Below are 20,251 nucleotides of genomic sequence, written 5' to 3'. Positions count from 1 at the left end.
CTAACATTCTACAAAATCCCACCATACAATGCTGATTGCCATCACCTCTGAACTTGATGTATACTGTGTGTGTTCAACAGCATTTCCTGAAAGAAATAGAATGTGAGTCATATATATATATATGTATATATATATATGACTCACATTAGCCTAGTCAAGATAGATATATAGATTTTATATATATATATATCTCATTTTAAGCATTCTAGCACCCCCACAAAAAAAGTAGAAAGAAACAACTGAAATTAATTTTAATAGATTTTATTTAACCCAACATACCCAAAATATTATCATTTCAACATGCAATCAATATAAAAATTATTGTTTCCATTTTTATAGTCCTAAATCTTCAAAATCCAGTGAGCATTTTACATTTACAGAACATCTCAATTTGTACCAGCTCAAAAGCCACCTGTGGCTAATGGCTACCATGTTGGACAGCACAGGTCTAAGTCTAACAAGCAAGCCCTCCCTTCATTTCTGACCTCATTAAGGTCAGACATGAAGACTGATATGAATACCAGCCTCCATTCTTAGAAAAGATCAAAGTTATCAGAGCAGTTCTGGTTCTGAGTTCCTTGACTGACTAGGAAGGTAGCTGGGGCTGGTTGCCAGACAATATTGCGGAGTTCAAGACAAACATCACACAGAGAACCTAAAGGCCTAGAAGCTGAATATGGAAGAACTTCAGGGGACAGACAGAAAAAGGAGTTGGGTATAGTCAGGTCTTTTTACTCAGACTTTTCATAATACAAAATACACCAAAAGTACATGGACCTTTTGTCCTGACAGCTATAGCACTTCATTAATTTAAACACCTCTAATAGCTTCATATTTCCTAGGTGCTTGGCTAGGCCCAGAAGTCCCTATGAAATAATAACTAACAGATGAGGACACTGAGGCTGAGATAGGATACGTCACTTTCCAACAGTCACATACCTCGTGAGTGGTAGAGCAGGGATCCAAACACTGCAACAAGCCACATTCCCCAGCATCAAAGAGCTCACAGTTACTGGAGGTAACAAAGGACTTTGCAATTATAAGGCTATGGGGTCACTAACATAAAAAGGTGGAAGCAGGCATCAAGAGAGGATTCCCAATAAACAAATAAACAAATAATAATAAAATTATTAAAAAAAAAAAAAAAGAGGATTCCCAAAGGTAACCCTTGAGTAAGTCTGGAAATTTGAGGAGCTAACCAGGCAAAAAGTGGGAGCTGGGCCTTCCAAAGGGAACAGCAGGTGCTAAAGATACAGCAGTGTGAAGGAGCACGAAATGTTCAGAAAACCGTGACTGGCTAGGCCTCTGGAGGGCAGTGCGCATGAGCAACAGAGGCCCCACATAAAAGTGGAGGGATTAGCCGAAACCAGTGCCTAAGGGGCCTTAAATTCCATGATGAATTTAAGAAGAAATGCCACATGAGGCATGCAAAGTCATTAAAGAGTTTTATCTAGGGTAGAGAAATGGACCAGATTTTCATTTTGAGAAATCATTCCAACAGATCTCAAGGCTTACCTGTCTCTTTTCCTCTTCTCAGGGTTCTTAACTCTACTTAAAAGTCCATATGTAAAAACACAGATTTGTTTCCTACAGAGGTGGACTACACCCTAGGGACTCACCTCCCAAAGGCCTGTGAGTTTTATTTTTCCCACCCGCTTTACTAAAGACAAACTGTTGACTTGGAACGCCTGAAAGCCAGCCTCTCAGAAACTACTAAGCATCTCCTCTATTCCTGGCATCAACACTGCCTGAAGCCCCAGCAGGGGGCAGTTTGCTTGGCCTTCAGCCTCAAAAAGGCTAGCCCCTGCTGGAAGCCTTTTACAATTCCTATAGCATAGTGGTGTTTTACATTTATTTGCACAGAAACTTGTAAGATTCTTGTGGCTGGTGACAGAAAACGCTGAAACATTTCAAATACCCAAATGCTATGGCCCCAATGTGTCCTCCTCCTCCTAACAATGAATTGTTCATTGCCTTCGAAACCCGTATCTCCCCTCTGGCCAACTCCCTTCATACATCCCTTCCAGCTCACCTGATTACCCAGTTCCATTTTCAGCTCATCAGCCTCTGAGGCTGACCTACTTTTCAAGGCCACACAAGCAGAAAAATTTGCACATTATACAAAGAATAGACTATAACTAGAACAACAGGACACAGAGAGGGGGGAGGGGAACCAGCAACGGTGTATACCAAGGAGACAGGCAGAACCTGGTTAGACAGCCATCAGACAAAGTACAAAAATACCACTGCAGAGCAGGGAGAAGGAACTAAAAGGAAGAAAGAGAACACAGGAATACTGAGTACTGAGTGTGTAATAGAGCAGGACTTGGCCACTGACAACCTGGAAAGTTGAGCTGAAGCCCAAGAAACACCAAACAAGATCACTTTACCCAGTGAGAAGAGCGGAGCAGCCTTACTTTGCTTTCAACAGTTACCTGGGTGGTTCTGAAAGCCACGTCCTGGTCTGAAAAGAGAGGACCCAAGCAGCTTCAAGCCTACTGCAAAACCATAGGAATGGTATATTGATAAATAACTTCTCTATGCTCCTCTCCACAGATCTGGTGGAGAAGAGCAGAGAAAGAAATAAGAGGCCCTCTCAGATCTTCACTCTGCCTTACTAAGGGCCTGACCTGTGAGGCAATTTTCAGAGGTTAAGTTTTCCACACAAGTGAAAGGCCAAGGGTCATTGCATCAGAGTTTTCTGAACTTCCAGCTTCATTAACACTCTGACCTAAAAAACCAATCCCTTGCTTTTACCAAGAAGATGGAATATTTCATGGATACACTCTCCGTTCCCAAACCCCTCCTTTAGAAGGAGCCTTTGGGTATAAGGGAGTATTATTCTAGAGGACTTGTGCTTCCTGGCCCTACTTTGTTCCCGCATTACCAACCAACACCAGCCAAACTGGGGTGCAAAGGGGAGAACACTCGGGTGGCAAAACATAGTTCACCAGACTGGATCAACTTTTTCTAGAATTGGGGCTGGCCCCACTCCTGTGGGGCCACAGCCAGCAACAGGAGGACCACCATGGATGAGTTATTCTGCTTCTGTCATGGCAGACCTGAGGAGTAGAGAGGTTGAGTGGAATGGGAAAGACCACTCAATCGTGGATAGGAAGCCGGTAGAGAGAAAACATGGCCTCTTGGATCCGATGGAAGAGCTGAGCCAGCTTGTAGAGGAAGGGCAAAGAAGAAGGAGAAGCTGCAGGGAGAAGGAAGACTGTTGTCAGTATGCCTGCCTTTACTCCCCTCTTCTTCCCCTCAGCCTCAAGTCCCATCCCTTGGAAATGGAAGTATGGGTTATTTTTTTAAAGCATATGTTGATGCTTAATGTTATTTGCTCCTCCTTCCCTTCCCAGCAATAAAGAAAACCTTCATTTTCTCTAGGATATATTCTCTGGGATATATTTTCTTCACTTGGATTACAGTGACCTTAAGTTTGCTAAGAATAAGAAAACATACATTTTAGCCGAGCTTTCTGATACATACACACACAAAAAACTGATAATGGTGACTGCCTCTGGGAATATAAATTTGAGAAGAGACTTCACTACATTCTTTTTCATACATTCTCAACCTGTAGCCAAGTGACAGTATTGCGTATTTTTATCTAAGTTAATTATATTAAAAATAAAGTACAATCTAACTCTTTAGAATTAGGGCTGAGTTGATTGGTTGGTTTTTCCTTATTTGCTTACCGATTTTTTTAACTGATTTTTTCTTTCTTAAAAAGAAAAATATTATTTTTAAGGAAAGTTACTGACAGTCTACTCTTTTTATATCCTTCCTTCAGAGTTCTAGTTGCTGCCTAATCACCGGCTCTCCTCTCCCATAGAACCACCACTGCAATGAGTCAAATCTGCCACTGGGGGTCAGCAGCTCCAGGTCAGGGCATCAGGAAGTTCCCAGCAGCCCTGCAAGCAGCAAACTCAAATTACCCTTTGCTGTTCCCACTCAGAAGAGCAGGACCTACAAGGACCACTGAAAGAGAAAAAAAAAAAAATCTAAATTTTTATCAAGTCTCTGTGGAACAAAGTAGAAGTCAGCAAGTGGACAGGAATGAACACAAACTATCCTTAGCTTTCCTGAGAACTACAAGTGACTCTGTCCTTAAGCAAACAGAGCTATTCAGAGGGAATTTCTGCTCAGTGTTCAGCAAAGTGAAAAGGACAACAATGAGCTATGCAAAAACAAAAACAAAAACAAAAACAAAAACAAAAAAAAACTCACTAAATAAGAGGAAGGGGAATGGGGAAAATGGGGAAGACCTAAAGATTAAATCAAGAACTGGCAGGTTTTTTGTTTTGTTTTAAAGATTTGTTTATTTATTTGAGAGAGGGAGAACACGCATGCACATATGCTTGCAAGTGAGCTCCGTGTGGGGCTGGATCCTACAACTCTGAGATCATGACCTGAGCTGAAACCAAGAGTCTGATGCTTGACGGACTGAGCCACCTAGGCGTCCTAAGAACTGGCAGTTTTAAAAATAGACAAATTAGGGGCACCTGGGTGGCTCAGTGGGTTAAAGCCTCTGCCTTCGGCTCAGGTCATGATCCCAGAGTCCTGGGATCGAGCCCCGCATCGGGATCTCTGCTCAGCAGGGAGCCTGCTTCCTCCTCTCTCTCTGCCTACCTCTCTGCCTAGTTGTGATTTCTCTCTGTCAAATAAATAAAATATTTTTTAAAAAAAGGCAAATTATTTGTGTGACTGTGGGCTAGTTACTTTTTTCTCTAGTTCTTGGGTTTCTCGATCAAAAAAGAAAGAAAAAGAAGAGGAAGGGACTGGAATACGGGTTTCCAGTTTTTCCTGCAGTTTTGAAAGTTATATAATTCTATTCTAAGTCTAAATTCATGAGAAGAGTAAAGATTAGATCGTAACTCACATAGAGTAACACACAAACATAAAAATCTAAAAGGATAATCTTAATCTTTGGTCCAGCACTTAATTTCAAGGAGTTAATTCTCAGGAAATAACCAGGATTGTTCCCAAGTAGGGAACTCATGTCTGCTTCATAGTACTGCAGAAAACAGAGTAAGAAATAATCAAAATGTTCAACAATAGGGGGTTATTAATCAATCACAGAAGTTTCTGCAGATTGGAATATTATTTAGCCACCTAAAGCCATGTTTTAAAAGATATTTATAATATGCAAAATTGCATCTGTATCCATATAGAAAAAGACTGAAAGTATAACTATTACAACAACAAACTTCATAGGTGATTTCTGTTTTCTTCTTTACACTTTTCTCTATTTTCTACATTTTCTAAAATGTACATGTATTTCAATTACGATTTAACACAATTTTTTAGGTATTATGATGAGGAAAAAAAATTTTTTTTTTAATTTTCACATTCTAGTCAGAGTTCACCCCCAAATAAAGTAGATGACAATAACTCAAAGTCAATGTTCAAGGGTCAACGGAATAGAGTGAATTTCCTCCAGACGGCTCTCATGGACTCCAGGGCTGTTGTCTCCCAGGCGGGCTGAGCTGGCTCTTGCTGGGGTCCAACAGTCCCTCCTTATGGAAGAGACTCAGGGAGAAGTGGCACAGGAGATGCCTCCATCCCCAGGAGGGCTCCCACAGGCCCAGCCCCTGTTCAACAGCCCCTTCCCCAGGAAGGGCAGGAAAAAACACAGGCTTCATTACTCACCTGGATCAAACCTTACCACCAAGAGGCAGAGGATCAAGGCAGCCAGGAGGCTCTTTTTGAAGGGTATGGAGAAGAAGTGGCTCACTGTAGAATCCCAAAGCCGGCGAAGCAATATCATTAGTGACAGGAACTTGTGGGAGAAGGAGCCTGGTCAGGGAAATAGAGCATACCTGCAGGTAACTCCATGAAAAACAGCTTCCCCGACTCTGAGCTCTGAGCAAGATTATGAGAGCTGAAAAAAGGTTTAACAAGACTAGTTCACTCCTGTAGTTCATTAAGTGGTCCTAAAAAAGATTCCAAAAGCTCCAAAAATGTTTTAAGGACAGACTACATCACTAGAATGTCATCTCCTTAGGAGAGACTTTTATTTTTTTTTTAAGATTTTTATTTATTTATTTGACAGACAGAGATCACAAATAGGCAGAGAGGCAGGCGGGGGGGGGGGGGGGGGGGGGGGGGAAGCAGGCTCCCTGCTGAGCAGAGAGCCCGACGTGGGGCTCGATCCCAGGACCCTGGAATCATGACCTGAGCCGAAGGCAGAGGATTTAACCCACTGAGCCACCCAGGCGCACCATCTGGTGTATTTTTTAAATATTATTTTATAGCATTCTTTATATTTTGGCCTAAGATATGTACAGAGAGTTACAAAGAGCAGTAGTTATTGATTATCACATTAATGCAGGAAACAGAAAGGCACTTAATATATATAGTGAAGAATTCAAAACTCAGATTGTAAATATGAACACCACCAACTCAAGTACAAGGGTGCCAAGTCCTGACAGAACACTCTGAACTTGCCATCAAACCCTTTCCCCATCCTTTCCTCCCTAGGAGATGGAGGGGCAGAGGGCTTTGGTAGCCACAGGAAATTCCTGAAGCCAATAACCTGTTTTCAAAGAAGGGATTCTACATCAGCAGGTTCATGCTCTTTAGCACACAAAGAAAAGACACTTTAGAGAACAGGATTATAGTTAAAGAACTTTCATATAAAAAAAAAAAAGGATCAGGGGACGCTTGGGTGGCTCAGTTGGTTAAGCAGCTGCCTTCCGCTCAGGTCATGATCCCAGGGTCCTGGGACTGAGTCCCACATCAGGCTCCCAGCTCAGCAGGGAGCCTGGTTCTCCCTCTGCCTGCTGCTCTCCCTGCTTGTGCTCACTCACTCTTTCTCTCTCTCACACAAATTAAAAAAAAAAAAAAAAAAAAAAAGATCAGGCCTATTCTGTACATATCAAGAGAGAAATCAAAGAACAGTGGCTAAAAACTACCAAGAAAAAAATAACTTCAGGAAGAACTTCCCTACAGAACTGTCCATACATGGAATGAGATGCTTCTGGATATAGTAAATTTTCTATCCTTGCATAGACTATATGATCACTTGAGGAAAAGAGGATGGAAAGGATTCAAAGACCAGGAGAAGGGTCTGAAGTAGAGGACCTTTAAAATCCTTTGTAACAAAATAACCCCCACACCCACCCCTATGTAGGCATCCCATGTAGGATAATAGTCAGGTGTATGATGTTGGGTTTAATATGGTTTCCCTAAAAAACCATTGTGTGAAACTGCATTCCAATGGGCAGAGATGGGCTGCCCCTTAAAGGGCAACATCAATCACTGAAGAAAATACCCAGGAGATCTAGGAAGTAAAGGCAGACAGGAGGCTGGGTGGGAGGGCCTAAGCTGAAGATAAGTAATTTTTATCTAAGTCAAGTTACCAAATTACTGTGTCAGCTTCTTATTTTTCTTTGGCTATCCCCCAGCATACCTCAGTTGTGTCTGTGTTTGGGCCAGCCTTTAAAGAAGGAATAACATCCCACTCAGACCAGCATGATAGAGACAAGAGATCTAGTGACAGGACCCGAAGGAGAAGTTGGCTTTCAAAGAGACCAGAGTTATGGTTCTGAGATTCAGCAACACCTCCCAGAGATTCTCCTTCCACCGCCAATTACAGAGGGTCATGGCTTCGCTTTTTAATCCAATCAACAGGTTTCCTATTCTGTGATTTAGGAGTTACTCATACAAATAATTGCTCCCAAGCTCCCAGGAATGTCATGATAAATCCCGAAGTATAAGTGTTAACAACTCCACTTTATAGAGTCCACCGAAGAATAATGTCCTACCTTCCTGGTTTAGCTTCTGGGCCTCCTCAGTGCCCGAGTGTTGGTGCTTCTGCTGTTGCCTTGCCTTACTAATGGCCTGGAGTAAGTCCAGCCGCTCTTCCTCACTGAAGGCTGCAGAACCCACCACTAGCTCCTCAGCCTCCAACAAGCAGCCCAGAGGCAGCAGCACTTGGTGCAGGTGAAGTTTTGCCAAGGCTCTGTATTCTGGGAGGCCCTGATTGTCGAGGTCTTGCAGCCAGGCACTGACCACTTCCAGCACAGCTCCAGGCTCTTGCATTTTGCTGTATAAAAGAACACTGCAGACCCAAATAATCCAATTTCAAAAAAGGAACAGTCAGTGCTCCATGGTCAGTTTACCTCTCATAACTACCACCCTCTCCCACCCAATCCTTCCCCTATGTCCTCCAGGCCTTCCCTATGGGATACTGATATTGATAAGAATTAGGAATTCTTAGGAAGTAGCAAGAAGCTCTGTCAGCCAGGACTCCACTTCTATCATCCCACTTCACATCTCCTATTCCCACTGTCCCCCTCCTCCTCTTTTCCTCTACCCGACTCCTAAATTCTCCCTTCCTCATCCTTTATAGCTAGGTTTTGAGGTAAAAAAAAACAAAAACAAAAATAAAAAACAAAAAAAAAACCACCACCACCAACAACAACAACATAGGGAAAGAGTTAGATATAGAGGGAAGGGGTAAAGAGAAGATACTGGGCACTGATTCAAAAAAGGACATGAAAATCCTCTTGTTTCTGAACTGACCCAGTGAGTCAGAACAAGGACGTACCATAGTTCCAGGACTTTGGGAGGTAGCTTTTCAGGGACCTGGTAATACTGAAGAACCCAGGACAGGACTTCCTGCCACCGATTCATTTCTGCCAGTGCCTGGATCCCCACAACACACAGGGAGCATTTCACCTCCAAGGAACTGTCAGCAGAAAAACCAATTCAGGTTTAGAAGTGGTTCTCCTCCAGGGGTGCCTGGGTGGCTCAGTCAGTTAACAGGTGACTCTTGGTTTCTGCTCAGGTCATGATCTTGGGGTTGTGGGATCAAGCCCTGCACCGGGCTCCGTGCTTCGGCTCAGTGTAGACTCTGCTGGATATTTTTTCCTCTCCCTCTGCCCCTCCCCCTGCTCTCACACACTCTCAGAAAGAAAGAAAGAAAGAAAGAAGGAAAGAAAGAAAGAAAGAAAGAAAGATAGATAGATAGTTCCTCTGTTTCCATTCCCACCACCACCCTGGGACCATTCCCCCCACACAGTTCCCAACTCAGTAGCCATCACCTCTATCCTCCCCATTAGCATTTAAGTGGAGCTCAAATTATAACTGGTCTCACTAGCCCCAACAGAGAGAAAACTGCCCTTTCCCCCAGGAGTTCAAAGTTCCTATAAATCTGGAGACAACTCAACTGCTGCCTATCACACATCTTTGTACCCAGGTGAAATGCAGCACCGGTGTGTGGGTGGAAAGAGAGCTGGAGCTAAGAGTTTCCTTTAGTGAAGAAGTGGGGATGGAGCACTGCCTGAGTGTAGGTATAGGAACTTCACAACTGGCCTGTTAGCACCACCAAGTGAGGTACCTCCAGGAACCCCAAATCACAGCCTCCAGCATTTACTGCCACAAGCCCTACTCAACCCCCTAAAACACAGGCAGGGCTCCCCAGTTCATCCTTCTCTGGGGTCAGCTTTGACTATTCTACCCACCACCTCCCTCGTGTAGCCAAAATCAACATTACTATCCACAGAGAAATGATTCCCTCAACTTCCCGAAGAGGCAAACAGCATTAGAAAGAGCAATGCAGGACCAAGGTTTTCATCAGATTGATACTTTAACCCAGTCCTTCAACAGTCCCAGAACACTACTCCTGCTCTGAACTCCACTTCCATTCATCAGCCAAGGTCAGAAGTGAACAACCTGGGGGAGAAGAGTGTACCTAGGAAAGGATTCCACCACCTGCTTACTAAACCGGCTTACCAAAATAATTTAACACTTAATACACATTCTATCTTCCCATCATGCCACTTTACACGGGAATAGGGAGAAAAGAACTGGCTACTGGTTCTCACTAAGCTGTTACCCGACTTGACAGCTTCCTCCTCATTGGCAGTGCCTCAGCTTCCTCCTCTGTAGAATGGGCACACCAGCTTATCAGAGAGGGTTCCTTGTGAGCAATCTGGGAATGACAGAACTCCCCAAATCTTGAGTCCGTCCCCAAGATCACCCGGAAATGAACGGAGCCCAGCACGTACGTGCCCGCATCATCTTTGGCCAAACTCCGCCAGGCGCGTTCGCAGGTCTGCAGCGCCGCCCGGAAGTCCAGGTGCACCACCAAGAGGTCTGCAGCCTCCTCCAGCAGAACCACGGCTGCCGACGGAGGCGGGTCGACGCGTACAGGCTCGCTGCTCCTCAGAGGCGCCCCGAGCCCCCTAAGGGGGGCTGCAGGTGTCGAGGAGTCACTCTTCATAGCCAGCCTGGGCTTAGGGCCTGTTTCTCCAGACATCAGAGTGGGAGCCTCTCCGGGGTCTCCGGGATATCCCGCGTCGGCCTGGGAGAAGAGGGACAGTCCTCATACGCTTGCCCACAGCCCTTCCCGAAGCCGAGTTCTGGGGAAGGAAAAGTTAGTAGCCATGTCTAAGGCAAAGGCTGAGTTAGCCGGGCAGATGCTCCAGCTCAAGACAGACTGAACACAGGGAACCAGTTCACAACTCGGATTTGCAGAACAGCTACATCCCTGGAATACCTGCCTCTAGCTTCTCTGGCCCCACGACATGTACTGATACCAACTTAGCCACGGGGAGGGCCGTTCCAGGTTCTTTTTCATGAATCTAGCCGCTCACTGCAGGCGCGGGATAAGGTAACCTACACGCTTCCGGCTCTCGCAGCCCCCTGCAGACTCATAGCGTCCCGATGGCGCGGAGGACTCTGGAAGTTGTAGTTCTCTGGCTCTTGGCTCAGTCGCCTTCTTGAGGTAGATGGAGGAATTTCGGACTACAACCCCCAGCATACCACGCCGCAGAAACTGTCACTGTCCCCGGAGAAAACAAACTTGGCACCAAATCTTTTGGAAATAACAAATCAGAGGCTGTGTTGTGAGATGGGGAGGTCCCCTCACGAACCAGTTCCAGCAAAGGCCGGACAGAGGAAATTTCAGTAACGAAGGAAAAGCACTGAAAGGAAACTTTAGAACTGGAGACTTTTCCTTTTATATTCCGCTTTCCCAGGCATAGTCACATTTATGCAGCGCTTTACAGGGCCTAGCTCTACGCTAAGCGCTTTTTGTGCTATCTCATTTAATCCTTCCCTCAACCCTGGGAGATAAGAACAACTGCTATCACCATTTAGCAGGTGAGGACATTGGAGTTTATTTAAGCAATTTGCTGAAGGTCCCACAACAAGAGGTGGCAAAAACTAAGTCAACAAGGCTATATTTGCTCAAAGTCGTGTATTTAACCACTATTCTGTGTTCTGCGGGACAGGACTGAGTCTATGCTTTCTATTCAGAGAATGTATAAATCATTGCCCAAGCAAGTTACATAAGCTAACTGAGCCTCCTTGCTTCGTATAAATACGTAAGCTCATTGAGCCTCGTTGCTTCGTAAAATAGATTGTGAAAACAAACCCACACAGTGTGTAATGCAATATATAATAAAGTGCTAGAACAGAGCAGGTATTCAATAAATTGGAGCTATTGGAGCTACAAATAATTATTATTAGATAAATTTACACAGATACATAAATTACATTTAGTATTATATTATGTGCTTTACCCAGATGCTGCTGAATTTATACTAGGTTCTCTCAGCTTCAGCTTCTCCTCAGTTCCCTACCTTTTGAACTCCTTACAAAGCTAGAATTCTTTACTCCCCTGGTGATTAGAAAGGCCTGGCACAGGGTAAGTGGTGGTTGATATCCTCTTCCCTTGTCACTAGATAGAGACACACCCATCTGCCCAGCTTTCAGCTCTCTGCAGAAAGTCCTCATGGAAAGCTGAGGCAGAAATATGAAATCCATCAAACTCTGAGGAAGGAGAAGTATGGACCTTGTAACCATATAAGGTGATGAAGTCAGGACTTCACTTATTCTGTAAATACTTTCTTTTTTTTTTTTTAAGATTTTATTTATTTGAAAGAGAGAGAGCACAAGTAGGCAGAGAGAGAGAGGGGGAAGCAGGCTCACTGCTGAGCAGAAAGCCCGATGCAGGACTCCATCGCAGGACCCTGAGATCATGACCTGAGCTGAAGGTCCCAATGAGCCACCCAGGTGCCCCTCTGTAAATACTTTTTGAACACCTACTCAGTGCTAGGCCCTATTCTAAGTACTGCAGATCCCACAGTGAACAAAAAGAGACAAAAATAGTCGCTTTTGTGGAGTTTGTGTCATAGTGAAAGAAAACAAAATTTTTTTTAATTTCCTTTTTTTAAAGATTTTATTTATTTATTTGACAGAGATCACAAGTAGGCAAAGAGGCAGGCAGAAAGAGGAAGGAGCAGGCTCCCTGCTGAGCAGAGAACCTGATGCAGGGCTTGGTCCCAGGACCCTGAGATCATGAGCTGAGCTGAAGACAGAGGCTTAACTCACTGAGCCCCAAGAAAACAAAATTTTTTAAAAGCAAGTAAAATGCAAACAATAGTATGTCAGATGATAATAAATGCTGAGGAGAAATAAAGAGGAGAGATTGGGAGTGACAGCAGTGGAGAGGTAGAGTTGGTTTCTACATTTAACTTTGTTTTCTAATAGGAAATCCAGGGTTGCTGGCAGAGCAAAGAGAAATGTGGACCTTCTGCTCAGGACTAGGCTCTGTCAGCGGGATCACTATTCATTTTGGAGCACTGCCCTTGGGACCAACGTATCTTCAGGGCTGCTTGTGAGAAGCTCCACCCTACATCTCTCTTCCTTGCCTGCCAGTATTCATTCCCACACAGAAAACTCCAGAGGAAAACAGAGATCCCTGGAAAGTGTGCTTCAGTCTAAGAATCAAGTTACCAACATATTTTATCAGCTCTGACTCAGATTTGATTATTATTGCACTGCAAATAAAAGCCGTGTTCTCAGAACCAGGCAGGGGTAGAGGTCCCACCGGAACAATCAGGAAAGCAGCAGGAGAGTCCGAAAATAGACCGGAGCAGGACTAGGCAGGTTGAGACTGGCGCAACCACACCACATCATTTCCGGAAGCACCACCTCGGATTACCGCCTGGAAAGGACCCCTTTCTTAAATTCTAACAAGGCGGTCCTTGTTAAATGCTTCCAGGAGATGGCAGCACAGCCTTAAAAGAAGCAGACCTGCCAGAAACGAACTTGCCTATTTAGTGGTATGGCTGCCATAATGAGGTCAAGATTGGGGGGAAGGGAGATTGCTAAAAATCACTTAAAAATATAATTGTGTTCTGTTTCTGTGTTTCACCCAGTTTTTGACTATACAGGACTTCAGTAGTTTGTATGTAACCATTTAACCTTTAGCATTGTTAAGCCCACAAATTGACTCTTCAACCACCATTGTGACATTGCACTGTCTCCCCCATCTGAATGTACCCACAATTTCTCAGGCTAAGACACAGCAATCCTAAACATAAGCAAGTTCATTCTACCTGAGCAAGAGTGAACAGACATTTTATGTATCGAACCAGTCTTTCTGACTCAGAGCTCACGACACAATCTTTGAAAGCACCTATCCTGGGCGCCTGGGTGGCTCAGTTGGCTGAGGAACAACCTTCGGCTCAGGTCGTGATCCCGGACTTCTGGGATCAAGTCCCACATCGGGCTCCCAGCTCCTGGGGAGTCTGCTTCTCCCTCTGACCTTCTCCTCTCTCATGCTCTCTCTCACGCATTCTCCCTCAAATAAATAAATAAAATCTTTAAAAAAAAAAAAAAAGAAAGAAAAAAGAAAGCACCTATCCTCCCCTGGGGATAAATCAAGAAGTAGAAAAAAGGCCTGATCTGTTAGACCAGATCTAAGGTCTGGTCCATGCTAATATTTGTATTATCGGAATAGTTTCTTTGGAGGAAAATAGAGTAAATGAGATGAAGAATCCCCATATGAGCCATCCTCTGAGCCCGACCCAAGCTCTGGGACTTGGTATTCCTCCTTCTGCTGGTTAGGCTCACAGTCTATCAATGCATTGCCTTAATCTGAGAATGCAGATTTGCTCTGTCTGCTTTGAGCAGATGATGAGTTGGTATTTTTGTAGCTGAAAGAACTCTAGACTAGAAGATAAACTATCCCAGTTAAAATACTGGTTCCTTTGGTGACCAAACCAGTCACCAGGCCTCTAGAAAGTCACTGAAACCCTGTGGGCCTCAGTTTTCTCATCTGAAAATGAGGTGTGGGAAACAGCACCTGCCATATAGTATGTTTGTGAGGGTCAGAAGAGACCATGTGACAATGGCCTATTGAGCTCTCTAAATCTCTGAAACAGTTCAGGCTGATATAAGGCTAGCTGGTACAATATATCAGGGAGTGAGTAAGGAAAAGAAAGAATCTCATTCCACCTCAAAGTTCTGCAATCTTACTTTCTGATCTAGAATTTGACTTGAATCTTTCTTGCAAAGGTGAGTAATGTTCATCCTGTCCTGCCCTCTCCAAGCTGATTCTACGTTCTATGACAATAGACAGCATCCATAGCTGACCCTTCTAACACATCTCTTTCAGCCAGGGACATTAATGATAAAGCTCCCGTGGAATAGAATCATATCTAGTATGGACCTTTGACCAGAACCAAGCCAGAAAGATAAATATTAGCAGGGTGGAGATAATGTTTTTCCAGGATGGCCAAGTGTGCTCCCTCACTCCAGAACTTTGTTGGCATCTTTATGGCTCTTTTTTATTTTTTTTTAATTTATTTATTTGACAGAGAAAGATCACAAGTAGGCAGAGGGGCAAGCAGAGAAGCAGGCTCCCTGCTGAGCAGAGAGCCCGACGCGGGGCTCAATCCCAGGACCCTGGGATCATGACCTGAGCTGAAGGCAGAGGCTTTAACCCACTGAGCCACCCAGGTGCCCCTATGGCTCTTTTTTAAAGTCTGGACTTGGTATTCAGGGCAGAACTCAATGCTTCATATTTGCTCCTGTCCATACAGATAGAGCAGAATTCTTACTTTGCTTCTGTGTCTAAGAAGTAATGATCATAATCATAATTGTTCTCTTTGATACTTTTATAAAAATAAGACATTCAATTTATATAGTATAGTATAAACTATGTAGTAGGTGCTATTCTGAGTGCTTTACACTTAACTTGTTATAATCATCAACAACCCTATAAGTCTTAGTGTCATCCCTATTTTGTAGATGAAACCAAAGCACAGAGAGGTTAAGTGACTTGTCGAAGGTCACACAGAAGTGCAAAGAAGGGCTGGGGCTTAAATCCAAGTAGTTTAGCTCTAGAGTCTTTCTTCTTAACTGATACATAACACTGGCCCTATGAAATACTTTCACTTATTTTATTTGAATTTAACAACCAACCTGTGAACAAGGTGACAGATATATTATTATTATTCCTATTTATAGATAGGAAACTAAAGCTCAGAAACCACCCAAGCTCCAACATTTGGTCTCAGTGGCAAAGCTGACATGGTTACTGGAGATTTCTAACCAGACCCCATGCCCAGAACCTTCTTCAAAGAGCCACCAGAACTCCTCTTCATCACTTGAAGGTGACTAGGGCAGTCACTCTGTGGAAACCTGTTGTCCACCATTTCTCACCCACTACGGGAGTCAGAAGATTAACTCAGAGAAATCCGAGCAGATCTTCATGATGACAGACCAAACCTGAAAAATGAAACAAGTAATGACTGCTCACTAGGAATAAGTCAGCCTTGGCTCTCTGATGGAAGAGTGGAAAGATGTTACCTCCTCCCTGAAACCTTTCCTGATCACACCTAATGCAAGCTAATTACCACTTCCTTCAAAATCCCAATTGTGCTTTGCTTTTTTATGCTGTTCTTCTTGGTCCTTCCCAATTTCCAAGTCTTCTTATAGTTTTTTGTGTCATTCCCGTATTCAGCTGTGCCCTCCTTGGGGCAGACACAGAGTCTCACTCATCTCAGGATCCTTGCATGGTTTAGCAATAGGCATAAAGCAGTAAGCACACAATGTTCAGGAAGGACCCCACCTCTCCTGAGCTGCTCTGCATCATTTGGTCTTAACATTGTCTGGTGAGCACTGTGTGAAAAGGTTGGCAGCTGAGGAGATATTAACCCCACAAAAAAGAGAGACACCTAAAGGTGATTCCAGGTACCAATAGACCTGGCCTGCCTTCTTGCCCATGGGCAATTTGCAATGTTCCTTCCTGTGGTCTCTTCCTTACTTCGTAGGAAATAATCAAATAACTTCAGTCACCTTGAGTGATAGAATTTTAGAGTTGTAAGGAGGCTTATCATACTACATATGGCCAAGGAAACTGAGGCCAGGGGAGGTTAAGCAATAGACTGATATTACACAGCTGAAGAAGGCAGCATTCCTTACCCTACCACATGCTGCCCCAGAGAGGACTTCACCTTTGCTTAAAAGTGTTTTCCTCACTAGCACAGAAATGCCTGCCATTAATCATACTTTGGGGTAATCTATGGCATCAAGGTCACTGTTAATGTGCAGATACTGGCTGGGAAGAGCAGCACGTGGAGCTACTGCCGGCCATTGACCCCCACCACCCCAGGGCTCTCTTCCCTCCCCTCCGTGGAGAGCAGCAATGGTTCTCAAAACCTGTAGTTTTTACCCCTAGCAAGCCTTCCAGGGAAAATGGGATGGAAGGGTTCTCAACAGCTTTAATATATCAAGAAGAAATTATACGTTTACCATGCTTACTTGTTAACAGGTTTTATTTAGTAGGCATTCCAAAACACAGTATTGATGGAGGGACAATTAAAAGCGACCATTTGTACATAAAAGGTTGAGAACCATGAGAGAATATTTATGTCCCAAGTGATTTCCTGAAATTATCTCCAAAGTACAATTTTGAGTCAACAAACCCAAATACTTTAAGGTATTTGATGAGTGGCAGAGAAGGGAGAAATGTTGGGAAGGTTTCCAGATATCTTAATTTTAACTTTATCCAGGTGAAGGCAGTAACAAAGGAAGGGTATGGTAAGAATCTCAAAGAAGCTGTGATTTTAAAAAAATAAATAAATAAAACATGTAGTGAGCATTTGGTAATGCATATAATTGTCAAATCACTATTTGAGTACAGCAAGTAAAACAAATATTTGCCCTGTACTGTTCCACGTGTCGAGGGCCTAAAACCAATAATGTAACAAATATAAAATAAGTAAAAGGAATTGCAGTTTGCCTTTGCATTTGTTATTATTATCCTCAGACAGTGATCTCAAGAGCCTCTTTGTATCCCCACCCCTAGCCCAGTGCCATGGTCCATAAATGCTCTGACCCCATGCAGCCATTGTTTCTGGAGCAGAGTAAGAATAATACTGGAAAGAACATTAAAAAGTTACTAAAGTGAGGAAAACAGACACCTGACCATATTTTTTAACCAAGAGCAATTCAGTTTATTTCAAAAATTAAGGACAACTCAGAGAAACTCCAGTCTGTTGTCATAAAGGCCTCTCCCTCTGCAAATCAGTATGCTCAGTGGGAGGGAAAAATACCCTTCCCGGGATTCACTGAGGTTCAGCTCTGGCGTGTGTCATTCACAGGGAGTCGATGTGAATGCTGCCCTCTGGGGTTGTGTGGTTTTACGACCTATGCATCCTCTCATGGCAGCCCTGCTTGCTCCTGGCTCCACATTAACGTGGGCTTCAATGCTGAAATCTGAAAACGTTCAGTTCTTTCTGCACACAGTTGTTCTGACAACAGGGAAGAACTGCCCATCCCCCCAGCCCCACTCTTTTGTCCTCACTGGGGTTGGGCTGCATGACACACAAGCCAAGCTTGTGTGGACTTGACTGTAGGAAGTTTTCTGGAAAGATTATCATGAATGGTAAGGCATGCTGTCACTATCCCTTTTATTTTATGTCTCGCTGGGAAGTTTGTTCCTTTGAGTCTGGTCTGAAACATAGCGGGACAGTGGGAACGGATTCTGAGTAGGCTCACCACACCCTTCCTCTGATCAGTCATGACAAAGGGTGATTACCTGGGCCGCATGAAAGAGGAGGTGAGTTCCTAGTTCTACCTGACAGCCGGGTCTAAGGGACTAGAAAGAACAGAGGGAGAAAAACAGGAATCACATGTTACCATAGCAAATAAGGAGACTCATGTGTACACAGGCTATGACTGAAACTACCGTGTGATTACAGCCTAGGAAATAAACAGAAGTGAAAGGTCACCTCTTCCTCTCCTTTCGCGGACATCTTGGAGGGATTCCCTTCCCCTCCAACTCCTATTCACAGGCCTTTGTCTTTACCATGTTCACACACTTCTCCTTATTGCCAGAACTTCCATTTTCCCTGCCTAAGAAATCATTCTCTGGGGTGAAAGGACCATAGAATAGGTTCTCCTAGAGTTTTATAGCCTGAGATCTGCCTGTTTGATATCTGCTCTTCTTTTGTCTTTTAACAGTTTTTGTTAAAATTACACCTATCCAGAGTGAAAAAATCCAAACAAGACAGAAAAGTATAAGAGAATAAGGACCATTTGAAATCTCGTTACCCATAAATGACAACTTTGAACATTTTGATGAACATCCTTCCACAAATACACATCATTATCTATAATTACACTGCCCTGCAGCCCAACTTACTTATTCCCAGTAGGTGAGGGGAGTTCTTTTTATTTTCCAGTGGAATATTGCTATTGCCTACTAACTAAAACAAGAAACAAATAATCCTGCTGTGACTAGTAACAATTCACAAGTTTATAGTTCTTTGAAGCTAAAAACACTTGTACATACTTACTCCCGAATCATCCTGAAGCTGGAAGGAAAACTCTGGGGAGTTCATCTGCCTTTCTTTTTTTTTTTTTTTTAGAGAATTTCTTTTTTTTTTTTTTTTTTTTTAAGATTTTATTTATTTATTTGACAGAGAGAGATCACAAGTAGGCAGAGAGGCAGGCAGAGAGAGAGGAGGAAGCAGGCTCCCCACGGAGCAGAGAGCCTGATGCGGGGCTCGATCCCAGGACCCTGAGATCATGACCTGAGCCGAAGGCAGCGGCTTAATCCACTGAGCCACCCAGGCGCCCTCATCTGCCTTTCTTATGGGTTTAATTCTAATCATACCTCACATTGGTGTAGTAGTTTACAATTTTAAAAAGCATCTTTACATGACTTTATATGATTATCACAAAGTAAGATGATTGAAAGTGAGATAAGTACCCACAAGGCAAAAATAATGCATTATCATGACTACATTTACATAACATGTTAATAATAGTTGTATCTATATATATTGAGAAATTAGTGTGCCAGGCTCTGTGCTCAGTCCATTCTGTATATCTCCTCCTGTAATCCTCAGTATCCCCGTCTTAGAGATGCTATAACTAAGATTTAGAAGACAGTAATTTGGTCAAATTTCCACAGCAAATCTAGGTGGGATTTTAATCCAAATGTGTCTGGCTTTAACATTCTTTGTTTTGTTTCATTTTTATTTGTTTATTTGACAGAGAGACAGACAGCATAAGCAGGAGGAGCAGCAGGCAGAGACAGAGGGAGAAGAAGACTTCCTGCTGAACAGGGAGCCAGATGCAGTTCTCAATCCCAGGACCCGTGACCTGAGCTGAAGGCAGATGCTTAACCGACTGAGCCACCCAGGTGCCCCTTTTCCCTGTTTTTGTTTTTGTTTTTTAAAGATTTTTTATTTTTTTTTTAAGAGGATGGGAAGGAGTGGAAGGACAGAGAATCTCAAGCAGACTCCCTACTGAATGCAACAATAGGGGCTCAATAGGAGGAGGCTTTCAATCCCAAAACCCTGAGATCATGACCCAAGCCAAAACCAAGAACTGGACGCTTAACTGACTTCGCCCCCGACCCCTGGCTCCCCAACATTCCGTTTTTAATCACTGCATCATCCAACATTTTATACCAACCTTAGTGCAACGCTGTATAAAACACAGCTGATTAAAGGTGCTGAGTGTCAAAATGGTCTTTCAGATCTCCAGAGAAGGACACTATCCCAAAGATCTTCCAAAAATCCTTTCTGCTGCAGTGAAATCTCTTTCTTCCTCAGAGGGAGCAAGTCAGTCTCTTCCACGGAGACCAACCTCTTGGTCACATGCATGTGCCAGCTGCGAAGAAGTGAAGTTGTGGAGGTCCAAATCATTCCTTCTTCATGGCTTTCTTGTGCTTTGGATAGAGGGCAGAGTTGGTCTATCTTGTCCTTTACTTCCAGAGAGGAGGGAGAGAGTGTTTATTCTTGATAATACGAAACTAGAGATGATGAAACAAAATAGAATGGGATGCAGGGAAACCATTAAAAGCAGGGTAAGTGGGAGGCATATACAAGGAATTAAACAGCACCTTTTTGACATACAGGTAGAGTTGGTTTGAGGAGGCAATTAGGCAATGAAAATTGATATTTTCTTCTTTAAAGATAACAATTTTTATTTA

At 43.4% G+C, this 20,251-nt stretch overlaps 1 protein-coding gene across 6 annotated transcripts; it reads right to left on the bottom strand.

The window, feature by feature from the left end:
* Positions 1-1,137: 1,137 nt before the first annotated feature.
* On the bottom strand, positions 1,138-10,697 carry PEX26 (peroxisomal biogenesis factor 26). 6 transcript variants are annotated; one of them, XM_046012821.1, is made up of 6 exons: positions 10,631-10,697; positions 10,017-10,312; positions 8,555-8,695; positions 7,770-8,065; positions 5,653-5,799; positions 4,593-5,519 (listed from the first exon to the last, which is right to left on the bottom strand). In XM_046012821.1, the coding sequence occupies exons 2-6, from the start codon at positions 10,265-10,267 to the stop codon at positions 5,416-5,418; spliced, it is 939 nt and encodes a 312-aa protein (XP_045868777.1). In that variant the 5' UTR covers positions 10,268-10,312; positions 10,631-10,697; the 3' UTR covers positions 4,593-5,415. The 6 variants fall into 6 exon arrangements, with proteins under 6 accessions (XP_045868780.1, XP_045868779.1, XP_045868777.1 ...); XM_046012818.1 differs by having other exon boundaries at positions 10,512-10,661; XM_046012819.1 differs by having other exon boundaries at positions 10,508-10,659.
* Positions 10,698-20,251: the final 9,554 nt, after the last annotated feature.

This window comes from Meles meles, chromosome 7 (assembly GCF_922984935.1).
Source record: "Meles meles chromosome 7, mMelMel3.1 paternal haplotype, whole genome shotgun sequence".
NCBI lineage: Eukaryota > Metazoa > Chordata > Mammalia > Carnivora > Mustelidae > Meles > Meles meles.
The sequence above is the reverse complement of the archived record's forward strand: the minus strand, read 5'-3'. Positions and strand labels throughout refer to the sequence as shown.